The 22,920-nt window shown below is 54.4% G+C and overlaps 3 protein-coding genes across 3 annotated transcripts in view; 1 reads left to right on the top strand and 2 right to left on the bottom strand.

Annotated features, from left to right (window-relative positions):
- LOC125640957 (uncharacterized) overlaps positions 1-14,602 on the top strand; it is a 29,707-nt gene extending 15,105 nt beyond the window's left edge. Inside the window, exons 7-17 of the mRNA XM_075131396.1 lie at positions 145-227; positions 1,675-1,812; positions 2,517-2,630; positions 3,196-3,326; positions 4,768-4,985; positions 6,648-6,770; positions 7,251-7,341; positions 7,694-7,860; positions 10,097-10,246; positions 11,345-11,512; positions 12,505-14,602. Coding sequence (XP_074987497.1) covers positions 145-227; positions 1,675-1,812; positions 2,517-2,630; positions 3,196-3,326; positions 4,768-4,985; positions 6,648-6,770; positions 7,251-7,341; positions 7,694-7,860; positions 10,097-10,246; positions 11,345-11,512; positions 12,505-12,687 — 1,566 coding nt within the window. The 3' untranslated portion in view covers positions 12,688-14,602. The remainder of the gene's footprint in view (positions 1-144; positions 228-1,674; positions 1,813-2,516; positions 2,631-3,195; positions 3,327-4,767; positions 4,986-6,647; positions 6,771-7,250; positions 7,342-7,693; positions 7,861-10,096; positions 10,247-11,344; positions 11,513-12,504) is intronic.
- Positions 14,603-14,762: 160 nt separating this feature from the next.
- SLC35A4 (solute carrier family 35 member A4) lies at positions 14,763-18,349 on the bottom strand. Its single transcript, XM_048860170.2, has one exon. The coding sequence runs from the start codon at positions 18,345-18,347 to the stop codon at positions 17,370-17,372; it is 978 nt and encodes a 325-aa protein (XP_048716127.1). The 5' UTR covers positions 18,348-18,349; the 3' UTR covers positions 14,763-17,369.
- Positions 18,350-18,466: 117 nt separating this feature from the next.
- Positions 18,467-20,944, bottom strand: LOC125640960 (SLC35A4 upstream open reading frame protein). The gene is made up of 3 exons (XM_048860172.2): positions 20,844-20,944; positions 19,547-19,645; positions 18,467-19,215 (listed from the first exon to the last, which is right to left on the bottom strand). Exons 1-3 carry the CDS (start codon positions 20,856-20,858, stop codon positions 19,018-19,020), a joined length of 312 nt encoding a protein of 103 aa, XP_048716129.1. The 5' UTR covers positions 20,859-20,944; the 3' UTR covers positions 18,467-19,017.
- Positions 20,945-22,920: the final 1,976 nt, after the last annotated feature.

The raw sequence follows: 22,920 nt of genomic DNA, 5'->3' as shown, positions 1-22,920 counted from the left end.
CACCCAGCCCACAGTGTGTTCTCCCAGCACCCCCTTGGGCTCCTGCCCCCTCGCCATGGAGCACTCCCCACCCAGACAGCCCAGTGCCAGCTCTGCTCCATGCCCAGGGTGGCCCCTGCTCAGTACTAATGCTGCTCGTTATAGCTTTGTGCAGATGGAAACGCCTGGGACCTGCTCACCCCCAGAAATCAAGCCCTGCACGTGCTGGATGTCCCCCCGCTGGGTCTGTATGTACCTGATCCCTCATTCCTGCTTCTCCCAGGGCATTAGCAAGAGGCTTCCAGTCCCCAGCACCAAGCTGGGTGATAAAGGGGCTAAGAACACAGTGTGGGGATGGTTTCAACAACATCTCTGAAACCTACACGCTGCCCTTGGCCAGAGCATTTGGAGCTTGGGCTTGGGGTGTCATGGCACAACTGTGGGGTGTGTGGTCAGGACTGGAATAGGGAATAGTGCTCAGGACTGAGCATTGGAGGTGGGAGGGCAGGACCAGGAGAGTGGGGGATGGAGCCAGCCAGGACTGAGCACCTTTGGCAGAGTTGTTATGAGCCCAGGAAGAGACAGGGTGGGGAGGACAGTGGCTCAGGATTGGGGTGCACTGCAGAGCTGGGGGTGGGAGCGCAGGACAGCAGAGGGTGCACTGCAGAGCTGGGGGTGGGAATGCAGGAAAGTAGGGGTGCACTGCAGAACTGGAAGGAACCCCACCCAGCACCCAGACACTGTCTCTTCCTCACCCAGGGGCTTTGAATTTTTCTGTTTCTAAAGCACTTCATTTAGTCAGGGACAAGCCTGCAGCTGGATAGAGGCCAGTGGAGAGAGGATGGGCTGGGGGCTGGCTGGGAGAGGCCCATTCCCAGCTGCTGGCAGCAGGGGGGACATGCCATAACCATGCAGCCAGGGGACATTGTGGTGCTCTGCGCTCACTCCCATTGACGGTACCACCCAGCAAAGCCCGACTCTGGGCAGGCAGAAAGCAGCTTGGCTGGTGGCATCTGGAGGGGGGGGATGGGGAGGCTTCCTGTTACAGTGTCACTGATGCACTAAGGCGGCAGTGGAAGGAGGCTGGGCTCCATCCCCGAGTTGCCTGAAGCTGAGGGACAAGGCACCCCAAAGGCCACTGAGCAGCTGCTCTGCTCTGCTCTGGGAATGGTGCCCGAGCCTGGGAGGATTGGGGCGGAGGGGGCACCCTGTCCCTAGCCAGGGCAGAGGGTGGGAGGAAAGGCCTGGGTGATGAGCTGCAAGAGGGAAGAGGAGTTTGGTATCTCTGATGTTGGAGAACGTGTTGACTCCACAAGCCTGTGGCCCCAAGCTCTGCTCATCATGTGGTCTGGTAGGACCCAGGGTGATCGCAGCCAGGGGAAGACCTGGGAACTCCCCAGGCCAGCCTCTCAGTCTGCACAGGAACTGCTCCTCCTCTGGGGCAGCAGAGACTGCCCCTCCCCTGGGCTGGGGTGAGAGCTGATCCTGTGGGCTGGGGTTGGGCTAGAATGGAGCCAGGCTCTGCTGCAATGGGAGGTGACAGAGCTAGTCCCTCCGGAGAAAGGGCCAAAGTAGGAGGGGGACAGGGGAAGAGATCCAGAGGGTTTGGTTGCTCTGCCCCATGGGGGGCTCGTGCTGGTTCCCTCCCTGTGCTCTTTCCCCCAGAGCCTCTTACTCCTGGCTCTCTGCTTCTAGGATGGTGGAAGAGACAAGTGAAATTGTTGTGTCCAACTCTACAGCTGCCTACAACTTCTATGTGAGGGGGCTGGAGAACAGTCCAGCACTGTCCCAAGGGTATTCGCAGCAATCCCAGGGGGAGCGGCATGCAGACACGTAAGGATTAGGGCAAGGGGAGGGCACCCTGGGGTGTGTGTAGTGGTTGGGGGGGTGGCCCTAGGACTGCTACTGCACATCTTCTGTAAGGGACCCTGCATGTTCCTTGGCCATCTCCTATCCACTTCCCAAGCAGACCTGGCCCTGCTTAGCTGGGTGAACTCCCAGAGCACAGTGGGTTGGCTGGCTGCCATCTCAGAGAGCTCAGGGCCAGATCCTGAGGGCTCCCCAGCCAGGGCTTGAAGGGCTGTGCGTGCAGAAGAAGGGGACTGGAAATGGGACCAAAGGGGCTTTCCCAAAGCCCAGGAGGGGAGAAGGTAGAGAAGCTGCTGGCAAGAACTGAGCACTGGCCCTCTGGCCCCTGGGAGCTGGATTCAGCCCTGAGGCAGTATATCCTGCACCCCCCTGGACAGAGAAACTCCAAGGTATCTCCATCGGAAGCAACCACAAGCCACGGTGTCTTCATGCCGAGCTCCCAAGGCGTGTACCTAGAGGTGAAATTGTGGTAACTTGCTCAATTGCCATCACAGCAGCAGGACTGACTCAGCTATGTCCTGCTGCGTGAGCAGCTTAGCCACAACCTGTCACCCAGGGAGCGTGCCAAGGAAGGGGCCCTTCCGCTTGTCACAGCCTGTTGCCCCCTGGTTCCTGGGAAGGTGAGCAGCTGCCCCCCACATATGCCCTCACCCTCCTGCCTTCCCCAGGTGCGCCAGCCTGTTCACCCTCACTGTGGAGCAGGCGCTGGAGGGCTGCAGGTGCCAACGCTCGGCTGTCAGGATTTTGGAGTTCCCCCGAGGGGCTGGGCCCTGTGTGGAGCCGTACGTATGGGGTGGTGGTGGGGAAATGACATGCAGCTCCAAGTTGCTTCTCCAGGGCATCAGCCCATGGCTTGTCCATGGTCAATGGGGTCCTGCAGTACTCACTGCTGCAGGATAATGAGGCCAATAGTTCCATATGTTTGAAAAGAGGCTAAGGTTGGTATATGAGCAGCAGCAGCAATGGCAGCCAGGGCTCACAGTCCCCCTGCTTCGCTATTATTTATATGCATAGCCATAGCACTCAAAAGCCCTGGCCAGGATCAGGGCCTCATTGTGCCAAGTGCTGTACAGAGCCTGCCTGGTCACTAGCTGGGGGCAGGAAGGGATTCCCTCACAAGCCATGGTGCCCAAACAGCCAAGAGTTTCACCCACCTTTCCTCAGCAGCACCTAGCACTGGAGATAGCCCAGCCTCACCCAGCCTGGGCGCCTATGTGCTGGGCCCTTGGCCTTATACTTTGAGTCCCACATTAATTAATAATAATAATGATTATAATGGTGTGCTGTTATGTCTCTGTGCCCTCCCCCCTGTGGGGCTCTCACACCCAGTGTCCTGTGTCTCTGCAGTTTCTCACCCCTGCTCCGAGCTCTGGCTCCTGGTGAGCTCCCAGACGATGCAGGATTCCTCCCCTGGATTCTCAAGCAGACACTAGAAGGAAACAACCTCACGTTCCTGCTGCTGTGTTTGACCCTGCCAGGTACTTGCCCCATTACTGCCCAACACACCCACTCCGCCCCAGGGAGTGGGTGTCTGGGGTCCATGCCCTGGTGCTGAGTCTGCCCCCTGCTGGGCAGATCCTGGAACACCCATGCTCAGTTAGCAGAATCGCCCCATCTGCTGGCCAGACTCCCTGAGGGCACAGCCAGGACATGCCTGCACCTGGGGTTACAGCCCAGTCCAGAGGCAGCAGATTTACAGCGAGCACCTGACTCTGGGTGGAGCAGGAAGGAGCCATGCTGGCCTGTTCTGTGATCCTACAGCTAGGGACCAGTCAGGAAAGGAGAGAAGGGCATGGGATTAACGTTCCCTGTCCCCTTGCACTGCTCTGGACAGAGGGGGTTACCACCTAGTGCTGCGCAGCATGGGGTGGGGCTAACTGCTGGCCCCAGGGCTGCTCTGAGTGGAGGGGATTAGTGCCAGCAGCTCCAAAGGCCAATGTGTTCGTCTGACTCTGCCATGCACTGAAAGATGCCCAGGGGTTTGCCTGGGTAATGGTTGCTTCCTTTCTCCCTCCCTCCACAGGCCTCCCTGTGTCTCTGCACTGCCATTCCTGCACTCATCTAGCTCTGGCTTTGGGGGCCCCATCGTGCAGCCCCACCCCTGCAGGTGCGAGAGCCTTCTCCCCTGCAGCAGACTCCCTGCAGCTCTGTGCTCATCTCAGCCCTTGGCAGGACAGAAGCACTGCCCCCCAGTGGCTGTCCCCCTTTCACTGTAATGTAGTAGCTGCAGAGACCATCCAGGCAGTGAGGGTGAAAGATGCTCTGCAAAGTAAAGGCAGAGAGTTTGTTTCAGGGCTTCCCATCGGTCTGCTCGCCAGGCACCTGTCTGTGCCGCGGCAGCTCATCTCTGCCATCCCGGGTGCACCTGATGTGCTGTCATGCCGGGTCCTGAGTGAGGGGAGCTTTTGCATTCACATGCAGCAACCACAGAGCCCCCTCCCCCAACATCTGAGAGTCCTGTCCCGTGTTGGTCCCTGGGCCCCATTTCTTGGTGATCCCAGATAGATTCCCCAGTCCTTGGCCTGTGATCTCTCCAATCTTTTCCCCAGAAGTTGGCCATGGTCTGACATTCCCACTGGGAGGGCAGGAAGGCTCCCTGCTGCTCAGAGCATGGTGCCAGCTTGTTAGCTGAGAACCAGTGTCTGAAAGACTGCCCAGAGCTCGCACCTGCTGTTGCCTCCAGTCCCTGCATGGCCAGCCTGGGCAGAGTTACTTCATGTTGATCTGCAGGCATTGCTGCTGTAATTCAGCCCTCAGGCATGGCTAACTGGACTGATTATTTCAGCAAATTCTCCTCCCCCCATCCTCCCACTGCCCTCTTTCCTGCCTCCCTGGCCTCTGCTCCCTCTAGTCTCTAAGTGTATGACATTGACTCTTGCTCCAGCAGCCCTTGTGGCTGAATGCTCTCTGGTCTTGTAGATGCCTCTGGAGAAGAGATCCTGTCAGCCCTTTCGCTGGCTGAGCAGGTGAGGGGACTGGCCAAGAAGGTCTCACCAACCCACTGGGATCCTGCCAAAGCAGTTTGGAGGCAGAGGGCAGAGATCCGAGAGCTGAGGGCCCAGCTCCTCTCCAGCAGCAGCCGAACAGTGCAGGAGCGTGTGATCAGCCAGCTGAGGAGAGTGCTGAGGGACCTGCAGGTGGGAGAAGCAGATGCACTGCACATCTAGCTGTACACAGCTGGGACACTCGTGCCCGAGCTGGCTAGCCAGAGCTGTGCACCATTCTTCACAACACAACCGTGTCTCAGCCAGTGATTTAGATAATGGCATAGCGAGTACACTTTAAAAGTTTGTGGACGATACCAAGCTGGGAGGGGTTTTAAGTGCTTTGGAGGATAGGATTAAAATTCAAAATGATCTGGACAAACTGGAGAAATGGTCTGAAGTAAATAGGATGAAATTCAATACGGACAAATGCAAAGTACTCCACTTAGGAAGGAACAATCGGCTGCACGCACAAAATGGGAAATGACTGCCTAGGAAGGAGTACTGCGGAAAGGGATCTGGGGGTCATAGTGGATCACAAGCTAAATATGAGTCAACAGTGTAACACTGTTGCAAAAAAAGTGAACATCATTCTGGGCTGTATTAGCAGGAGTGATGTAAGCATGACAGGGGAAGTATTTCTTCTGCTCTACTCCGTGCTGATTAGGCCCCAACTGGAGTATTGTGTCCAGTTCTGAATACCACATTTCAGGAAAGATGTGGACAAATTGGAGAGCAATAAAAATGATAAAATGTCCAGAAAACATGACCTATGAGGGAAGATTGAAAAAATTGGGTTTGTTTAGTCTGGAAAAGAGACGACTGAGAGAGGACATGATAACAGTTTTCCAGTACATAAAAGGTTGTTACAAGGAGGGAGAACAATTGTTCTCCTTAACCTCTGAGGATAGGACAAGAAGCAATGGGCTTAAAATAAAGAAGCAAGGGAGGTTTAGGTTGGATATTAGGAAAAACTTCCTAACTATCAGGGTGGTTAAGCACTGGAATAAATTGCCTAGGGAAGTTGTGGAATCTCTGGAGGTTTTTAAGAGCAGGTTAAACACCTGTCAGGGATGGTCTAGATAATCCTTAGTCCTGCCATGTGTGCAGGGGACTGGACTAGACGATCTCCCGAGGTCCCTTCCAGTCCTACGATTCTATGATTCTATTATCCTCAGCTACTGCCCCTGCTTGTACTAGTGCATTCAGGGAAAATCTGGGCAGCTGTCCCACAGTGCTTCAGCAGGGGCAGCAGCACGCAGTGCATTCTGGAATGGAGGAAGATCACCCATCCAGACAGCAACATAATAATGTTCTGATCTACCTTCTGGGAAGAGAGCCATGTGCCAGGCCAGTGGTGTGGGACTCTGGGCTGTCTAGGTTACTAGGTTCTAGGGGTGGATGCAGCATAAGTAGATGCACCATTCTGCTGGTAGCACAGTGTATGCCTAGCTATGTGTGTACGCCACGTGGCTGTATGTATGCAGATGGGTGGGCATGGGTTACGTGGCTGTAACACTCTGGGCCTAAGTCTGAACAGAAATAAACCTCTTGTCTTGTAAACCTGAGTGTAAGCATCCCCAGGTGTCTCTTGTTTCTCCTCATGGCCAAGAGGGCAGCAGGAGTTAGCCAGAGACTGGGGAGAGTTTGTCGCCTGGAGGGGGTTAGGATCTCCAGAGCTGTGCAGGCAGCAGACGCTGGAGGCACTGTGGATGGTGGCCTCACCTAGGACTTGGCTTGTTGCACCCCATGGACAGCATGGTCCCTGTGGTGGTTACACACAGCACAATGAGGTCTCCTGGGCCTGTTTTCCAGGTGCTGAAGAACCAGAGCTGGGAGAAAAAGAAAGAGACGTCAGAGGCTTTTGAAGGAAGTGGGAGCCGTCATCCTGAAGCCCAGGTGAATCCGGGATTCCAGCTGCTGATTGCTGCCCTCCAGGTGCAGAGCAGTGGCACAGGGACATGATAGGGCAAGGAACGTCCCCTTCCCCTAGCAGCAGAGTCATAGGAGCAGGCATAAGTGATACAGATAAAGTCAGAACCCATCCCCAAGCCAAGCAGAGAGCTAGCTTGTAGAGTAACCGGGCAGCTCTCTGCGGGGACAGCTCTCGGTCTCATCCCAGCATTTTATGCACCATCTTCAGAATCTGGGCCACAAAGTCAGGGGAAGCTCACACTGAGTCAGAGGTTGGGCAGCTGGGGCCCTGCATAGCTGGCCAGCTGCTGGCTGTGATGAGCTTGTGATGGCTGTGCTTCATCGCTGGGGGGCACTGAGGAGGGGGGCTGGGAAGCAGAGGCTGTGTGGACAGGCGGCAGGTGGCAGGTGAGGGGCTGCTCTGTCAGAGATCCCCAATGTTACAATGGATCCTGGCCCCATTTAGCTTTAACAGGGCCCTGCCTGATGTGTCCCACATGACAGGGTCGAATCCCATTGTGGCTGGGCAGGGATGAACAGCTTACAAACCAGGTGCTGACAGATATGTTGAGAAGCCAAGAGTTCCTGGACAGAGGTAACCTCAAGCCAGATGGAGATGTCCCAGGTGTGGGTCTGTCCTTGCCTAGCCCTGGGAGTGCACTGGCTGCTAACATGATCTGAGGGCTCAGATAACTTGTTAAATACCCAGAGAATGGCCCCTCCTCAGAGGCCAGCCTCACCCCACACCAACTGAGAGGGCACCGGCAAGACTGGGTGCAGCCCAGCTTGCTGTAAAGGGGACCCACAGTGGAGAAACTTCCGGGTCTGGGCCTCCTTAGGGGAGGAAGTGGGGCTGGGAGAGGGGCTTGTGTGGCTGTGTTGGGGGTTCTGCTTCTTTTTCCACAGCATCCCCTCCCCTGCAGATCCCCCTCCCTCTTTTCCTGCAGGGTTTGTTCCCCTCTGTAATGACAAAGGAGGCGAAGCTGCCACAAGTAGCCCTGAGTGGTTTGGCCGAATCTCCCCGAGCATGGGTGCAGTGACAGGGGAGAAGCCTTTGCAAAGTGGAGCCAGCAGAACACAGGAACCAACCTGCACTGCTAGTGTGACCGGCGCGGTGAGTGCGATGTGCTGGGGCTAGGAGAGAGGCCCACGGACACTGCAGGGCAGCCTGCAATAGAAGATCTCCCTGTCTGCACAGATTTGACTTACATCATGGTCACAGGGCTGGCTGCATCTCCCTCTTGGGCCTTCCCCTCTCCTGGGGTGGGATCCTGCAATTCTGCTCTCAGGGTAGGCCCTGGGCTAGAGCAGCCTGTGTAACAACTGTACTTACCCTGCAGGTCCAATGGGGTTCAGGCACCTGCAGTTCTTCCCTCCAGGAGGCTGTGGCCAGGGGCACATGGGGATCATGTTTTATTGATTTTAACATTATTGATTTTAATAGGAGGAACAAAGCGTTTAGAGAAAAAAGTTTTTAAAATGACAGGCAGCCTGTACACATCTCTCACCAAAAGCCCTCCCATCCCAATGATCACTGGACAAGCTGAATTCCTGTGTGGGTCCTGGGTGTCAGTCTGGCCCCCTAAACAGCTCCCCTACAGCCATCCCCTCTCTTGAGCGAGGGGGAGCGGGGGCCTACAGTCCTTTAGATCTTCTGTCTCCAATGCCTTTTCCCATCCTGCCATTGTCTCTTCACAGCCCACAAGTGTTTGTGGGAAAATGGTTTATCTGGAGCCATTCTTCTTCCTGACTGATATAAGCCCCACTGTTATAGACTGGATTTCATCCATCAGGAACTCGAAGCGCTTCACAAACAATACATATACCATTGTTGTAATGAAGTCACCTCTGGGGTGTAATGTGGCAGCTGTCTATCTGCACACAGCAACACTACACAACAATTTAGACACAAGGGGTTCAGTTTTACTCTCACTTACCCCAGTGTTGGACTGCTGATTTCCATGGTGTTACTTTTGACTTACCCCATTCTATATGAGAGGAGACTCAGGCCCTGCAAAGTGAAAAGGACCAACGTAGCCAAAGGAAATGTCTGGAGATTTCAGGAAGGTGGTGTTTAATTACCCAAGCAAGATTAGGCCCCAACACAAGGACTCCCGCCACAGGGTTCATGCATCATCCAAAAGCCCCAATACTGTGTAGTTCTAATGAGCTGGAGCCTATCCAGGCTGCAGGCCTAGCCATTCTGGCTCCCTGCTCAGCCCTCAGCCAGACTGCCAGGAGCCCCAGCTGGGCACATAATTGCTGACTGTTCTCTGTCCGACTTGGAAAGGAACTGACCCCCTGCTGTTCTGCTTGGATTGACCTTTCCAAGGGAGCTGTTCTCACTACATTTCATATAGTCCAGCCGCTGCTGCCACAAGGGCTCTCAATGCACTGCATCTCCTGCCCAGCTGGCACTACCATACTGGGCTGGGACACTGTGATCTCCAGGTGGGCCCCACTCTCATTGTGTCCCACAGCCACTCCAGCTGGGAGAAGCTACATGCAGAGCCAGTGCTCTTACACCTCCTGCTGGGAGAGGCAGGGATTGCAGTAATTCTGAGAGCCTTTCCCCCACTAGTTATCCTGGTCCCTACAGCCCCTCCTGCTGAAAGCAATTGGGCTGCAGCCCTCCTACAAGCTATTACAGGGAGGCTACTACAGGGAGGCTGAGAGCTGGAGCTGGGTGGAGAAGCCTTGGGAAATCTCTGCTCCATGACCGGAGAACAGAGGGGACTGACTGGCCAGTCACAGGAGGAGATGGGGTCAGGGTGAAAGCTGGTGAGTCACAGCTTGTTCCTCTGCCCTGAGCCCAGCTGAGCTTCCTGCCTCGGCCCAGGCTAGTGATGGTGCGAGCTCCTGGGGGTGTGCCTTGGAGATGTATAAAGGGCTCAGAGTGTCCTGTCTGTGCTGCATCCATCCCACATTGTGTCTGCCCTGTGCTATGCATGGCCCACTCCATGCTGCACATGTGCAGGAGGTGAAGAGGACCATAGCGGCCCTGTACCCTATACTGCAACCCTCTGCCCTCCCTCAGCCACCCTGCACCCACTCTGTCTCCGCCCTGTCACCCATTCAGGAAACCCCCAGGGCATTTCATTGGGGAGGACAGGGAGGCTCGTCCCCACCCCTCTTTCTTCCCCACTTTGCCTCTCTATGGTGTTAGGACAAGGCCCCTCCAGCACAACACTCGGTGCAACCCCGCAGTGCTCCCAAGCATGCAAATGCCAATGCAGAGGGACCCCAGGCTGCCTGCCCGGCTTCCTCTCTGCACCCCAGCACTGCGGCTGGGAATGGCCTACATAGGAGAGTCACTTCCTGGGTGCCTTTTCATGTCTGCTCTCTGCCAGGTGGGGAGCTGGGCCTCTCAGCAGCACCCGGCCCTGGAGCTGCAGTTTGCTGTGGCCAAGGCCAGGAGGCAGCGTCTGCGGGAGCAGCACCAGCGGCTCATCAAGCAGGAACTGCTGAAACTGGAGGAGGAGCTAGCAGGGAACCAGCAGGTGAGTGGGGAATGGACCGTCACCGGGGACCTGGGGCTGAGCAGAACACAGGGTGATGAGGCAATAAAGGGGCCCAAGAGCAATGGTCCCAGATGGCAAGCTGAGGACAGTTGTCCATAGCAAGGCATAGAGCTGCAGCCAGCCAACACTGGAGCAGAGTGAGGAAAATGGGCACTTTGTAGTGACATCAGGGGCCACACTCCAAGGCTGCAGGCACAGGGAGGCTCTGCCCGCCAGGAGCTGGTTACTGCAGAAAGGACAGGGATCCCTGGGGTAAGGTAATGCTGCCCCAATCTGCAGTATCTTATATGGGTTCTCCCACTGCAAATCAACCCCTATCTGAGAGGCTGTGGTGGCAGCGACCCCAGGTATGGTCCTGGCCCTTGCTCATGCCCCCAGCTCTAGAGGCATCTTTGGGGGCAACCTCCTGCCAGCTCTGAGACAAGGAAACCATGAGACAAAACCCACAGGCTCCTTGCCCCTGAGGTAGGAAAAAGGCACCTGCAGGATGGCTGGGCCTTTGGTACTGGGAGCAAATGGGGGCTTTAGGCATGGGGGTAACAAGCAGATGGGATGAGTCACTGGAGAGGGCAGACTGGGCAAAGGGGACCTTGCTGTGCTTCCGGGAAGGATGGAATTGGATGGGGGGGAGTAGGTGGGAGGGAACGGGGGGACTGCCCTTGAGGTTTGGACCATCCCGTCCCAATAGGCAGCCAAAAGGCTGTGCTCGTCCAGGTGAGCTGCTGAGCTAGTTTATAGCTGCCCAGACCCTTCCGGTCCTGCTCCCTCAGGCCCAGTTCAAACTGGATGGCAACAGTGACTCCTGGGGGGCAGGACAAGACTCAGAAAGATACCAGAGCAGAAGCATGTCAGGGAAGGAGCATTCCCCATGGCTGCTCTGTGAGGAGAGGTCCAGCGCGGTGCTATGCATGCTGAGACGGACGGTCAGGGAGCAGGACAACCCCTTCTTAGCCCTCTGTGTGAGCCCAGCTAGCAAAGCCAGCTCAGACTGAGCCTCATGGTTTGGGCAGGGCCCCCATCCCTTCTGCTGGGACAAGGGTGACTTCCCACAGCCTGCCTGAAAGCTTTCACTCCCAGCTCCCTCCTGCCCAGCGGGACGCACGGTGCTGGCCCAAGGAGAAGGCGGTGCTGGCCCTGCAGCTGGAAGCACTGCAGAGGGAATGGGCCGAGGCAGAGAAGGACCTGGAGGCGCTGTACCAGCAGCACAGACTGGAAGTGGAGGCTCAGAAACAACATGTGCTACAGGTCACCAGGCGCTAAGCTGCCGTTCTCTGTGTCCAGATACTAAAGGGGTTGGGGAGGGATCAGGGCATGGCCCAGGACAGCCCAGTGGAAGCCAGTCACCCCACTGGCTGTTTAGGGCTCCATGAACAATGAGTTGGTTGGCCTATTTCCCAATGGACAGACGTTCCCATCACAGAATCAGTTGGCACCAGCTGTCCCCTTTGTTGGCAGGCTCAGCAGAGCACACCCAGGGCTATGGGGTGATGGAGCTCCACCGAGCAGCCCCTCATAGTCAGGGTTGAGGCAGGGAGGATGGGAGCAATGGACATCAGGCTGTTAGCTCCTTTACCCCCACAGCACTGCGTTCCCTCTCCACAGGGCGATCTTGCATGGCCCTGGGATGTATCTTGACAGCCTCTTGCAGCCCGCTGAGGAAGCCGATAAGTTAGCTAGGAGTCTGCAGGCCTTACCCACAGGAGACTCAGGAGCCAGCGTTCATGCTTTGAGGAGCTGTCATTGCTAATAAATTCCCCAGCTTACAGCTCTGTGAGAGCAAGATGGGCAGAAAGAGAGAAGCCACAGGGCCCGAGCAGGATAAGGCGGCTGGCAGTGCTGCCATGCAGGGGGTGTTTACTGTGACACTTGCTCTTCTGAAGAAGGGTGGCATCTTCCCCCTGAGTGCTGCTCCCTACAGCACAAAAGCGACAGGGAAGGGCACAAAGAAAGCCTCCCCCACTCACTGAGCCTGCCCTGAGGAGCAGGAGAAACTCTCTGCCCTGCCCAGTTGGGTTAGTCCCCTGCCCTGGCTGAGCCATCGTGACACCCACACACTGGGCTACTGAATGCTACTCTGAATGGGAACAGGAAGAGGTTTGCAACCCCAGATCCTGCCCCCAACCCCACATAAGCCACAGCTCTGACCTGGCACAGCTCACTTGTTCCCCTTTCCTGGTTCCTGGTTGAGAGGCAGGGCTGGGGCACTGTATCGTAAAGGGATTGACTGCTCTCTGCAGGTATTTCGGGCCTATCGGGGCCTCTCAGAGGAGCAGACTGATGCGCTGGATCGACGGTACCGGAAGCTGCTACAGGAGGCCCTCCAGGATGCCATCTCCCTGTCTGCGCAGAATCAGCAGCTCCGCACACACAGGCAGCTGGGCTGCACTGAGCACGCCTCACAGACAGACCCACACTCCTGAGCAGTGAGCTGTGCTGAGCCAGAGCGCTCTGCCCCCACCCCTGGGGGAGTGAACACTGGAGGGTGTGTGTGTGGGGGGGGGGGTGATGCCTGCCAATCATTCCAGGGAGGAGATGCAGCATGGGTAACCTCAGGGCCAGCCTTTCTTACAGCGCCAGGCAGGTATTCTGGTGTTTTAGCAGGTCTCTGAGTAGCTGGGAAGCTCTTTACCTGCATCTGCTGCATTGGGGAACTGCCTGTGTGCAATGGCAGACTGGCCCTGGGAAGTTATGGGGGACTGAGCAGGCAACGTGTGAGCACATTGCTAGCTCAATACAGCACCTTCCCCTCTCCCTGACCGGGCTGGGAGAGAGCAGAGCGTCAGCAAACGTAGCTTTAAAGCTACAACTTCCATCAGCTTCTAGGCCCTCAGTGGGAAGTGCACTGTGACCCTGTTCCCAGCTCTTTTCCACAGCAATGGGGCAAGGCGTAACAGGGGCTTGGAGCCCAGTGCAGTACTCGGGCAGCTGCTCCCAACTGCTAGGGGTGAGATACCCACTGAGGTCCAGCTTCACATGCCCAGAAATCACTCACAGCAGCAAAAGCAGCTGCACACGTCAGCAAGGAACCTGGCTCTGGCTCCAGCCCAAGGGCTGTCAGGAGCTGTTAACGCACACAGTGCAGTGTTCAGAGTCCAGCCGCAGTTCCTCCGGACCTAAGGAATGTCTCCCTGCAGCAGAGGCCAATACACCCCCATGGGACCAGGTGTTAGGCATCTGAGGGAGGGGCTGACATGCAGGGCTGTTAAGGCGCCGGCTCCCACAGCCTTTCATCAGAGGCCCTGGCACTACCACACATCCTGCCACTCCAGGAAGTGTCCCAATCTGGAGCTAAGGGACTAGGTGAAGGCTCTCAAAGTAGACCATTTAGGCCACACTCCCTCTTAGAGCCTCAACCACCCCTACCCCCATGTGTGAGAACTAGCCCCCTTACCCTTGCTGATCTTGACGCACGTGCAGCCCACCTGGCCTAGGCCTTGAGAGCAGCCATACACCCTGTTCATTTAAGATGCTGCAAAAGATGCACCTGGTGCACTGGAACAGGCCTAGCCTGAGTGTCCACCACAGCCAAGCCCTTCACTGCTGCCCTGGACTGACCCCCAGGCAGGAGCCCCCGTTACAGCCTGGGGTAAGGCTGCCGCGTAGGCAGCAGCTAAGTGGGTTGAAGCCTCAGCCATTCCAGGGCTCTGCCCCAGTTAGGTCCCAGCCACAGTACAGCATTTAACTGCAGTGTAAATGAATCCCCCAGCTCATGCCAGGGGGATGGGAAACCTGATCACAGCCTATACAGACAGTACCTTAAGCTCAGCCCCTTCCCACAGCAGGAGGACTTACTGCACCTTCCATATGCATCCTGCACCTATGGTGCCAACAGCAAGTGGGGCCTTCTCCCCTCTCCCCGGAAAGGGATAAAGTGCTTTACCCATGGGGCAGGATGCCTAGCAAACATATGGGTGGCTTGTTTTTCCTCAATGGTTTATTCCCCCATTGGATTCAGCCAACGAGGGAGAGACATGCAGAGCTCGCTGTGCGTACTGCAGGGGACCCCAGTAAGAGCACGAGCAGGCAGACACAGGCATTTGGGAGTAGTTCCATGGGTAGTCACTGTCAGTGGACCCAACAGGGTTCTGCTAAGCTGTCCAGAGCAAGGGTTAGCTCCGCACCACAGGGGAAAGGCTGAACAAAGCCCCCGTGCCTCTTTCCAGGGGCTGTCAGCAGTCTGGAGAATGGTGCTTCTGTGGCACTGCTGAAATACTGTGGGAAATGAACTGCATGAGACAACTGGACCAGGAACCCAGGGCAGGTTTCTCATTCCCTCAGGCTGCTGCCAGCTGAAATAAGCCAATGAGATTCTCAATAAACAGTGTATTCACACGTTCCAATAGGATGCTGCGCTCCACTGAAGAGGGGGCCCTTCGCTCCAATCGAGAGACACCCATATTAAAATGAGGTCAGACTGGGGGCTGGGCATTCGCCTGCTTGGTCTGACCAGTCTCCATGTCAGCAAGCAGATAGGAACAAGACAGTCACAAGGAACAGGAAAGTGCAGGTTTTAATACCACAGCCAGCGCCAGGGTAGGCGTTGCTGTCTGGCGCACTGGGGGTGACAGGAATTGAACCTTGTCAAACCTAAGGTAGTACAAATCCAGATACAAACCCAACATTTATACAGACTAAATATTCACTCTCAGAAACGTGCACTGCTGCAGGCATCAGCTGAGAAGCAGGGCAATAGTCCCATGCAGCTGCACTGTTCCCATGGGGACTCCAGGTCAAGTGGGATCAGAGGCCTGTAGCAGGAATGGCTGCCCCCTGCCCTGCCCCAGCCTGGAACTGCAAGCCTGGGACTGGCACAGTGGGAAATGGGCAATTCAATTCATGAGATGAGGTACAGCTTCCCTGAGGTAGGGAGTTTGGGCTGTACAGCACAGGATCTGCCCAACAGCATACTGGGAAGTACAACACTCCAGGGCAGCCCGAGTTGGAGCTGGCAGGAGTGTGGAATGTAGTCAGACCTCTGTCCCAGGAGGCAGCAGCTGCATGTGGTGGCTTCTACAGGTTAACGGGCAGGTGCATTGGAGGAGACAGCATGGTCAGTGGAAAGGTGTACGGGGAAGGCAGTGCAAGACCACATGGGTCAGCCCAAAGCTCCAGCCCTGCCTCTCAGAGTGCGCTTTTACTACATTTCTAGGCTAGGGAGGAAGTATTAGCCCCTGTTCAGACATCCTACTCTGGAAACAGCTGAACCCCTCGCCCAGTACATGCAGACCCCTGATGAGGTTGGGTACAGGGAATGGCAGAGCAGAAAGCTCTCCCCTGCCAAGCTGACTGCTCAGGCTCCTACAGCAGGGAGCTGCCTTCCTCCCACCCAGTCAGTTGCTTGTAAAGGGTTCAGTCATTTATGGAGAAATCCAGGGCTTGGCAAGGACAATTTTCAAGGGGGCAGGTCTCCACCACCTGACTGACAACTGGCAGCCCCGCTGCCTGCCTGAGCAGCCCCCAAAAAACAGACTGGACCATGGAGACTGAACAGAGATGGGGTCCCTCAAGGTGGGCCACTGGCATGTGTGCGGGAAGCTGGGACTGCCAGGCCTGCATCTGTTTTGTGTCTAGACAGAAGGGTCAGTCTGCAGGGCTGCCAAACCAGCTCCTGCCCCAGCACTGCAATCACCCCTGCCTTCAATTCTGGGCATCTTAATGATTCCAACCATTTTATTTGGAAGTTTCTTTTCCTCTCTCCCAATCAACAGGAAACTCCTCTGGCTTCAAGCCACCACCCCAGCTCCTGCAGCACATCATAGTTGACAGCTCAGCTAACACTCAACAGTAGCTGCTTTCATACTGAAGATACAGATCTATGCTTCAATCCAAAGGGCAAGAGGAGAAGCAGGAGTCAGCTGTAGGCATTGGGTACCTTGGAAATGGGCTGATGCTAGTGACAGATTCACCAGATGGGTTCCAGCTGAAGCCCAGGTGATCAGGGCTAAGCTCTGCAAAGGTATTTAGGCACCTAGCTCCCACTGGAATCAGTAGGCGTTAGGTGCCTTTGAGGATCTGGATCCAGGAGTCTACTACAGGCTAAGAGCCAGATTTGGAGAAGCGCATGCACCAGTGTGCGTGTGCAAGGAGTGTGAGTGATAACCATGTACACACAGGCCCCCAGCTGAACAGCAGCTGGTCATGTCACTGGAACTTTCCAGGGAGACAGTTACATGTATCGTTTACACTGACAGAAGAGTTGCCGGCTCTTTGGTGCTTTGTTACAGAGATGAGAGCAGCAGGTAGGAAGGGATCTGGAAAATACATTTGCCAAGTGCTGCATGAGAACAAGGCTCTGCCTTGGAGCCAGTGTGCAGCTCACCGCAGAGGATGTGCACAAAACCGGGACTATCCCCTTCCAAAAGGCACTTTGAATCTGTAATGGCTGGATCAGAGCTCAGAGCATTGTGGAGGCACAAGGCATGGCCAGAGAAGGGAGCAGCTCACATCACACAAGTGGTCCTTGAATGAGCTGGAATAGGTGCTGCTCAGATGTAAAGAGAGTCCCTCAAAGCCCTCCAAGAAAGGGCCTTAGGACGGGAGCTCAGGCAAAAGGGGAGATGGTCACAGAGGACCCCATTAAACTGCTGTGACTGTCACTGGCTTAGTCTTCACCAGGAAGCCCTCTCGCCCTTCCCCTAAAAGGGATACATTGGGCCTGGGCCTGATCCTGCAGACACCAATGGCGGCTGCTGAGTCAGTGCCTTGCGGGACAGAGTCCCTGTATGTAGAATACTGAGCCCATGCAATGAACATGTCCCCTTCCGTGGGGACAGATCCCCTCCTGCTTCTTCGTGCTGCACAACAAATAGTGCAATTCCTCACAGTGCACATGCTAGCTACAGGCAAGGTCTGCTTGTGATAGCCAGTAGCTTTCAGCTGCAGCCCTACTGCCTCACACATGCTTGTCCCTGACCTCAGGTGATGGGTTCTGAAGGGAATCTGCCCTCTAAGAGTGCAGCCAGGCCAGACTAATGCATTTGTTACATAAAAATGAGACAAAAAAAAAAAACGAACAAGCCGTTGCCACTCCCACATAATAGCCCAGAACATGCCAGCTATAGCTTCAATACCAGATGTCTCCCACAGAGCTGCAAGGTGGAGTCTATTTGACTCCATAATACAAGTGAACAGCCAAGCCGATCAGCAGGACAGCAAGGAAGAAAAAGGCAGTGAGCTGCAGGCTGAAGAGCAGGATAGATAGGAGGGCGTTAACAAGCATGGAGCAGGAGATAACAAAGAGCCTGGTGATGTTACTGCTGTGCTTCATGACAACAGACATTATCAAGCCATTCAGGGCCTGGCTCACCACAATTACCAGCACCCATAAAGAGAAGCCATCTAGGAATCCAGCCCCATTGCTGCTCAAGAGATGGGCAATCAAGTTCAGCAGGACTCCAAAGAAGTAAAGAAACAGGTTCTGGAGGGTAAGTGGCAGATCTTGGGTTTTCAGGATGACTTCGGTATAGACAGCAGACAGGCCTGATATCAGGGAGTACACAGAGATGAGCAGCAAGCCAATCAGGGTGAGGTGCAGCTGCATCTCAGAGGAGCTGGAGGAGTGCTGCAGGTCCTGGAGGCCCCCATAGGTGTAGCTCACCCCAGCAGCTGTTAGCAGGAAGAGGGCCAGCCACTTGTGTAGAGAGAGTCTTTGGTGCAGGAACATGCTGTACAGGAGAGCAGTACTGCCAATCTTCAGGTTACTCAGGACCTGGTAGGTGCTAGGATCCATGAACAGCTGCATGTGAACCACCAGGTTATTGTTGGCAGCATAGAGCAGCGCAGATAGGGCAAAGGGGGCAGCATGGCGCCATGACAGTGAGACTCCCAGCTGCCTCCAGTCCCAGATCAGCAGGGAAATGAAGGAGAGCACCAGCTTGGTCAGCTCAGTAAGAACCACAACAGATGAGGCACTGAATGGGATCTTTCCATCCACTTTACACAGAGTCAGGAGGGGAGCATGAGAGCCATAGACAGTAACAGACATGACTAGCATCAGTGCCCACAGCACTCTCTTGAGCCCCCTGGTGGCAGGGCTGAGCAGTGAGCCAGCAGCACTACCATTCGCAGTAATTATTCCCATGAGGCAGTGGATACCAGCAAAGGGGAAAGGGTAGCACCTGGTCCTTTCACAGTCAGAGTCTCAATAGAGGCAAGATCATTCCAGGATGTAGATGTGTTTCTAAAAATCAAGTCACCTCCTTGGAGAGAAAGAGAGCGACAACAAATGCCATATATTTAAGGACAGTCTAATTAGGAAGACACTGAACTATTCATTACATGCTCAATGCAAGGAGAGGAACATGTTTGCTCTTCATCAGGGAAAGAAATGGAGGTCTCCCTAGAAATCAGACAAAGCACATTTCCTGGGCAAGGGAATAGATATGTGAAGGGGTGTAAAAATAGCGTGAGAGATGATCTGACACAGCCGCCCTTCCAGTCTACTTGGGGGGAATGCAGGGTAAGAAATTACAGTGAGAAAGGCAGTTGTCAACATCCAGATTTTGAAGCTCGCAAGCACTGGACAGCTGAACGCGCGATTGCTACCTTCAGGGTATTCTGATTAATAATTTTTGTAATCAGACCTGCTGATATTTCACACTGATCTGATATTAAACATGTTTTACAATGGGCCAGAATGACATATATAGCTACAGTCCTGAAAGCCCCTTAAGATCATGTCAAAGTTGACTAGGATGTCTAAGATGAGAAGAGCTGTTTCTGGAGTACACCGTTGTCCAAAGAATTCTCCTCTAGTCTGGTCCTTTCCTCAGTGAGCTGACATAGTCTCGGATTGTCTTTTCAACATTGGGAACTGCATAGGCCTGAGCTGCATATATTCCAGTGCAGGTCCCAAACACAAATCCTAGGACTGCAGAAGATCGGAGTTTGGCTACAATGTAACCTGCCAGAAACCCTTTGAGAAACGGAGATGCCAGCAAAGAACCATCCTGCAGAGAAAAAGGAGAGAAAGGGATAAATAGCTTCTTGGACAAAAGTGTACCCTAATGCATAAAACTTAGTTGGAACACATTGTCTTCTTCCACTGATTTCCCTAGACCGCTGTTGCCAAGCTTGTGTAATGTTATCACCACAGAAGAAATAAATATAACCTCAATATTTTGCTGAAAAAAGCAAGTAAAACCAAGCATTCCTTGGAGGTACAACTAGTGTGCACTCTGAGTGGAACAGGATATATTCATTCTACTGGAAGATCACAGAACAGCACAACTTCTGGGGAGATTAATCTAGGGCTAAAGTGTTAAAGAACTCCAGTTTTACCTGGCCCACTCCAGCCTGCACCTCATCTTCCACTCGCTGCTGTAAGTTTTCCAACTGAGACTTCAAAAAAGCAAGATCCTTCAGCTTTGGCCGTGGGTCCTACACAGTAAAAACAAAAACTTGATGCTGCATACTGCTTACAAACATGCAATTCAGTAACTTCATGACAAAGAGTCAAATTCCTTTTGTTCAGGGAACTACTATTCTGGCACAGCATTTAGGCCATGCTGAGGAGGGAGCAGGAAATGACTAGAGTGATGCAACAGACTGCACTAATGTTGACAAAGTCACATTTTAGATAGATCTTTTAAATTAAAGATAGGAAGCTAAGGCTTCTCAGGCTTGTTCAGAACGGAATTAAGACTGCCTAAAAATATCCCATGGTTACTGAAGTTTAGTTCAGTCATTTTAATTCTGAAAGGGCTTAACCTATGTCGAAAGCCCGTTATTTTCAACTTCAGACATTCTACAGTCATATGCATAATGAAATTTACAAGTGAGTCCGATTTCAAGCCTCCAGCAGTGCAATTTTGAGAAACGATAGTAGGGCTTGATCTGTGTCACCTACGGAATGCCTTCATGGGGTGTATGCGCTACAGGTCAGGCCACCCGTAAAACCAGAAGTCCCTACAATCGCGGCACTGTGCGGAAAGCGCATTACAAAATGCGAGCACCAGAAACGGCCACGGAGTTGGGAGAGCTGGAGGGAGGCGGCTAACGCCGCACCGTGGCAGGCTACGGAGTATGTAGCTCAACAGTGGAGTTAGCCCATTTATGGGCGGCAGCAGGCTCAGGTAACCGCTTGGGGGGGCACAGTTACGTAGTTACCGAGCACTGCCTTCGCTGTTCCGGCCACCGGGGCACCTGAGCCCGGCCACCGAGCACGCTCAGCACGGGCCGGCCGCCGGAATGGCTCCCCGGCCTGACGTTTCCTCGCCGTCCGCAGCCCAGGCCGAAGCGGGGGCAGGGGACGCGGCGGCTCGGGGCTCTCCAAGCCGGGGGCTTTCTCCGCCCCCCGGAGAACTCGGGCCCAGCGGAGGAAGAGCGGCCGGGGACGCGCCCGCCAAGGGCGCAGCGAGGCCCGCTGCCCGCGCGAGGGCTGGGGCCGGGCAGGCGGCTGGTCCCGGCCCGGGTCACAGCAGCGAGCCCTCGGCTCCCACCGACCCCCAGCTGACGGGACCGGCACCACCGCCTCCTGCCTGGCTCGAGGGGCGTCCGCCGAGCCGAGCCGGGCCGGGCCAGGCTGTGAGGCGGGCGCCGGGCACGGCTCAGCCCACCCTCCCGGCGCCCCTCTCACCTTATCATCCGCCATCTTCAGGCCCGGCCCTCCGTTCACACATGCGCACTCCACACAGCATCCCCAGCCCGGGCGCCATCTGGCCCAAGCAGGCGCGTTGACAGCTGAGAAAGGCTTATTGGGCACAGAGCGTCACGTGACGCTGCCAGATCAAGGGAAGGGAACGAAGGCAAAGTAGTCGCCATCTTTAAACAGGGCGGAAACGCTTCCTGTCCCTGCCGGAAAGCATAGACCAGAGCCGCTACCCCGCCCCCCAACCGCAGCGTGAGGGGTGGTGCGTGGCACCAGAGGTTGCGGGGGGAGGTTCCAGCCGCCACATCCCGCGTACCCGTCTCATCACGGGATCCGCGCCACGTCAGCTGCCCACAGCATGATGACCCTCCATGTCTGTCCCCTCCCGGCCCGTGGGCAGAGCCCTGTGTCTCCTGCCTAATACTGTAGTTCATTTATTTGGGAACGGGGGGATTCCATGATACTTTGTTTACCCACGTGTCGGGCGGGAGGTGGGGGGTCTGGTGTGGGGTGAAGAGCACCCAGGCACTACCATTCCGGGTGGGTTTGTCATTGCATACATTATGTTTAATATTATTTCATATTTGCAAAAAACACAGGGTCCTACCCATAGGTAATCCACGTTCACATGCCCTACATGTCCCCTTTCCTTATTTGCATGCACTTGGATACTCACCTGCACATGGAACGTGCCCTACTTGCACACGCACAACCATGTGCACACAAAACATACCTTGTGCCCATGCACACATTCCATGCTGATATCCCATACACACAGACACTCCATCAGCGCTCCACAGAGGAAGCACTCCTTGCACATGTATGCCCATGGAGAGCCTAGGTTCACACAGCACACATGGGTACCTCACTTTCTCACAAATACTGCATATGCACACCCACACCCTAACCCATCAGTATCCCACATTCACATAGCCTGTGTCCACATGAATACTTCAAATACACAGCCACTGGGTGTACACACATAGGCCATGTACAAATGATATCACACATTCCCAGAAATACTGCATGTGTATATTGGGCTCACCATGCACACAGATACCAGATTGTTCACATAAACATGGCTACCTGCCCAGTATGCAAGGATAAAGGCATAGGCACACTGACAGCTGCAGAGTGGACACAGTGATCCCATGTGCATATGGCTACCAGCATGCTCAAAGATATCCCCCAGGCAGATCTTCTAAGCACCTTACTAACACTGACCAGTTAATTCAATTGGTATCCAATCTCATCTGGGGCCATTTTAATGCACCTCTCAATGCTTTTGATAATCCCATCCTAAGGGTTTCCAGCACTTTCAGATAGCATTAGAAAGGCAGTGTAATCCAATGGCTAAAGCAGGACACTGAGAGTCAGTAGTTTTGGATTCTGTTCACAGTTTGCTTCTGACGGACTGTGTGACCTTGTTCTGTGCCTCTCAACCTCAGTTTGCCCAGCTTTAAAATGGGGATTGTTTAAAATGTTTCCTTCTGGGAAGCCAAATTTATAAAATGTTTGAGAACCACACTGAGACCCTCAACTTTATAAGGACAAGGCAACCTCATTTACCCCTGCTGGAATGTGGCTGGAAGTTGAAACTAGACAAATTCTGACTGGAAATAAGGTGTAAAATTTTGACAGTGAGGGTAATTAACCATTGGAACAATTTACCAAGAGTTGTGGGGGATTCTCCATCACTGACAATTTTCAAATCATGATTGGATGATTTTCTAAAAGATCTGCTCTAGGAATTATTTGGGGACAGTTCTCTGGCCTGTGTTACACAGGAGGTCAGACTAGATGATCACAATGGTTCCTTCTGGCCTTGGAATCTGACTGAGGTCATTATGAAACACCAGACAGCACTGGAGAATATCCCTTTGGCATCTCTCTAGCTAAGGCATTTGTAAATGCTGAATAATAGTTCTCTGCCTGTCTCTAGCACCTTCTAGCTGAGAATCTCCAAGCACTTTACCAGCACTGAGCAATTAAGTCTCACAACAGATGGGTAAACCAAGGAAGCAGAATAGGAAGTGATTTATCATTGGTGACAGCAATGCTGGGA

This window comes from Caretta caretta, chromosome 8, assembly GCF_965140235.1.
Source record: "Caretta caretta isolate rCarCar2 chromosome 8, rCarCar1.hap1, whole genome shotgun sequence".
In the NCBI taxonomy this organism is placed as follows: domain Eukaryota; kingdom Metazoa; phylum Chordata; order Testudines; family Cheloniidae; genus Caretta; species Caretta caretta.
This window is presented reverse-complemented; position numbering and strand designations above follow the sequence as displayed.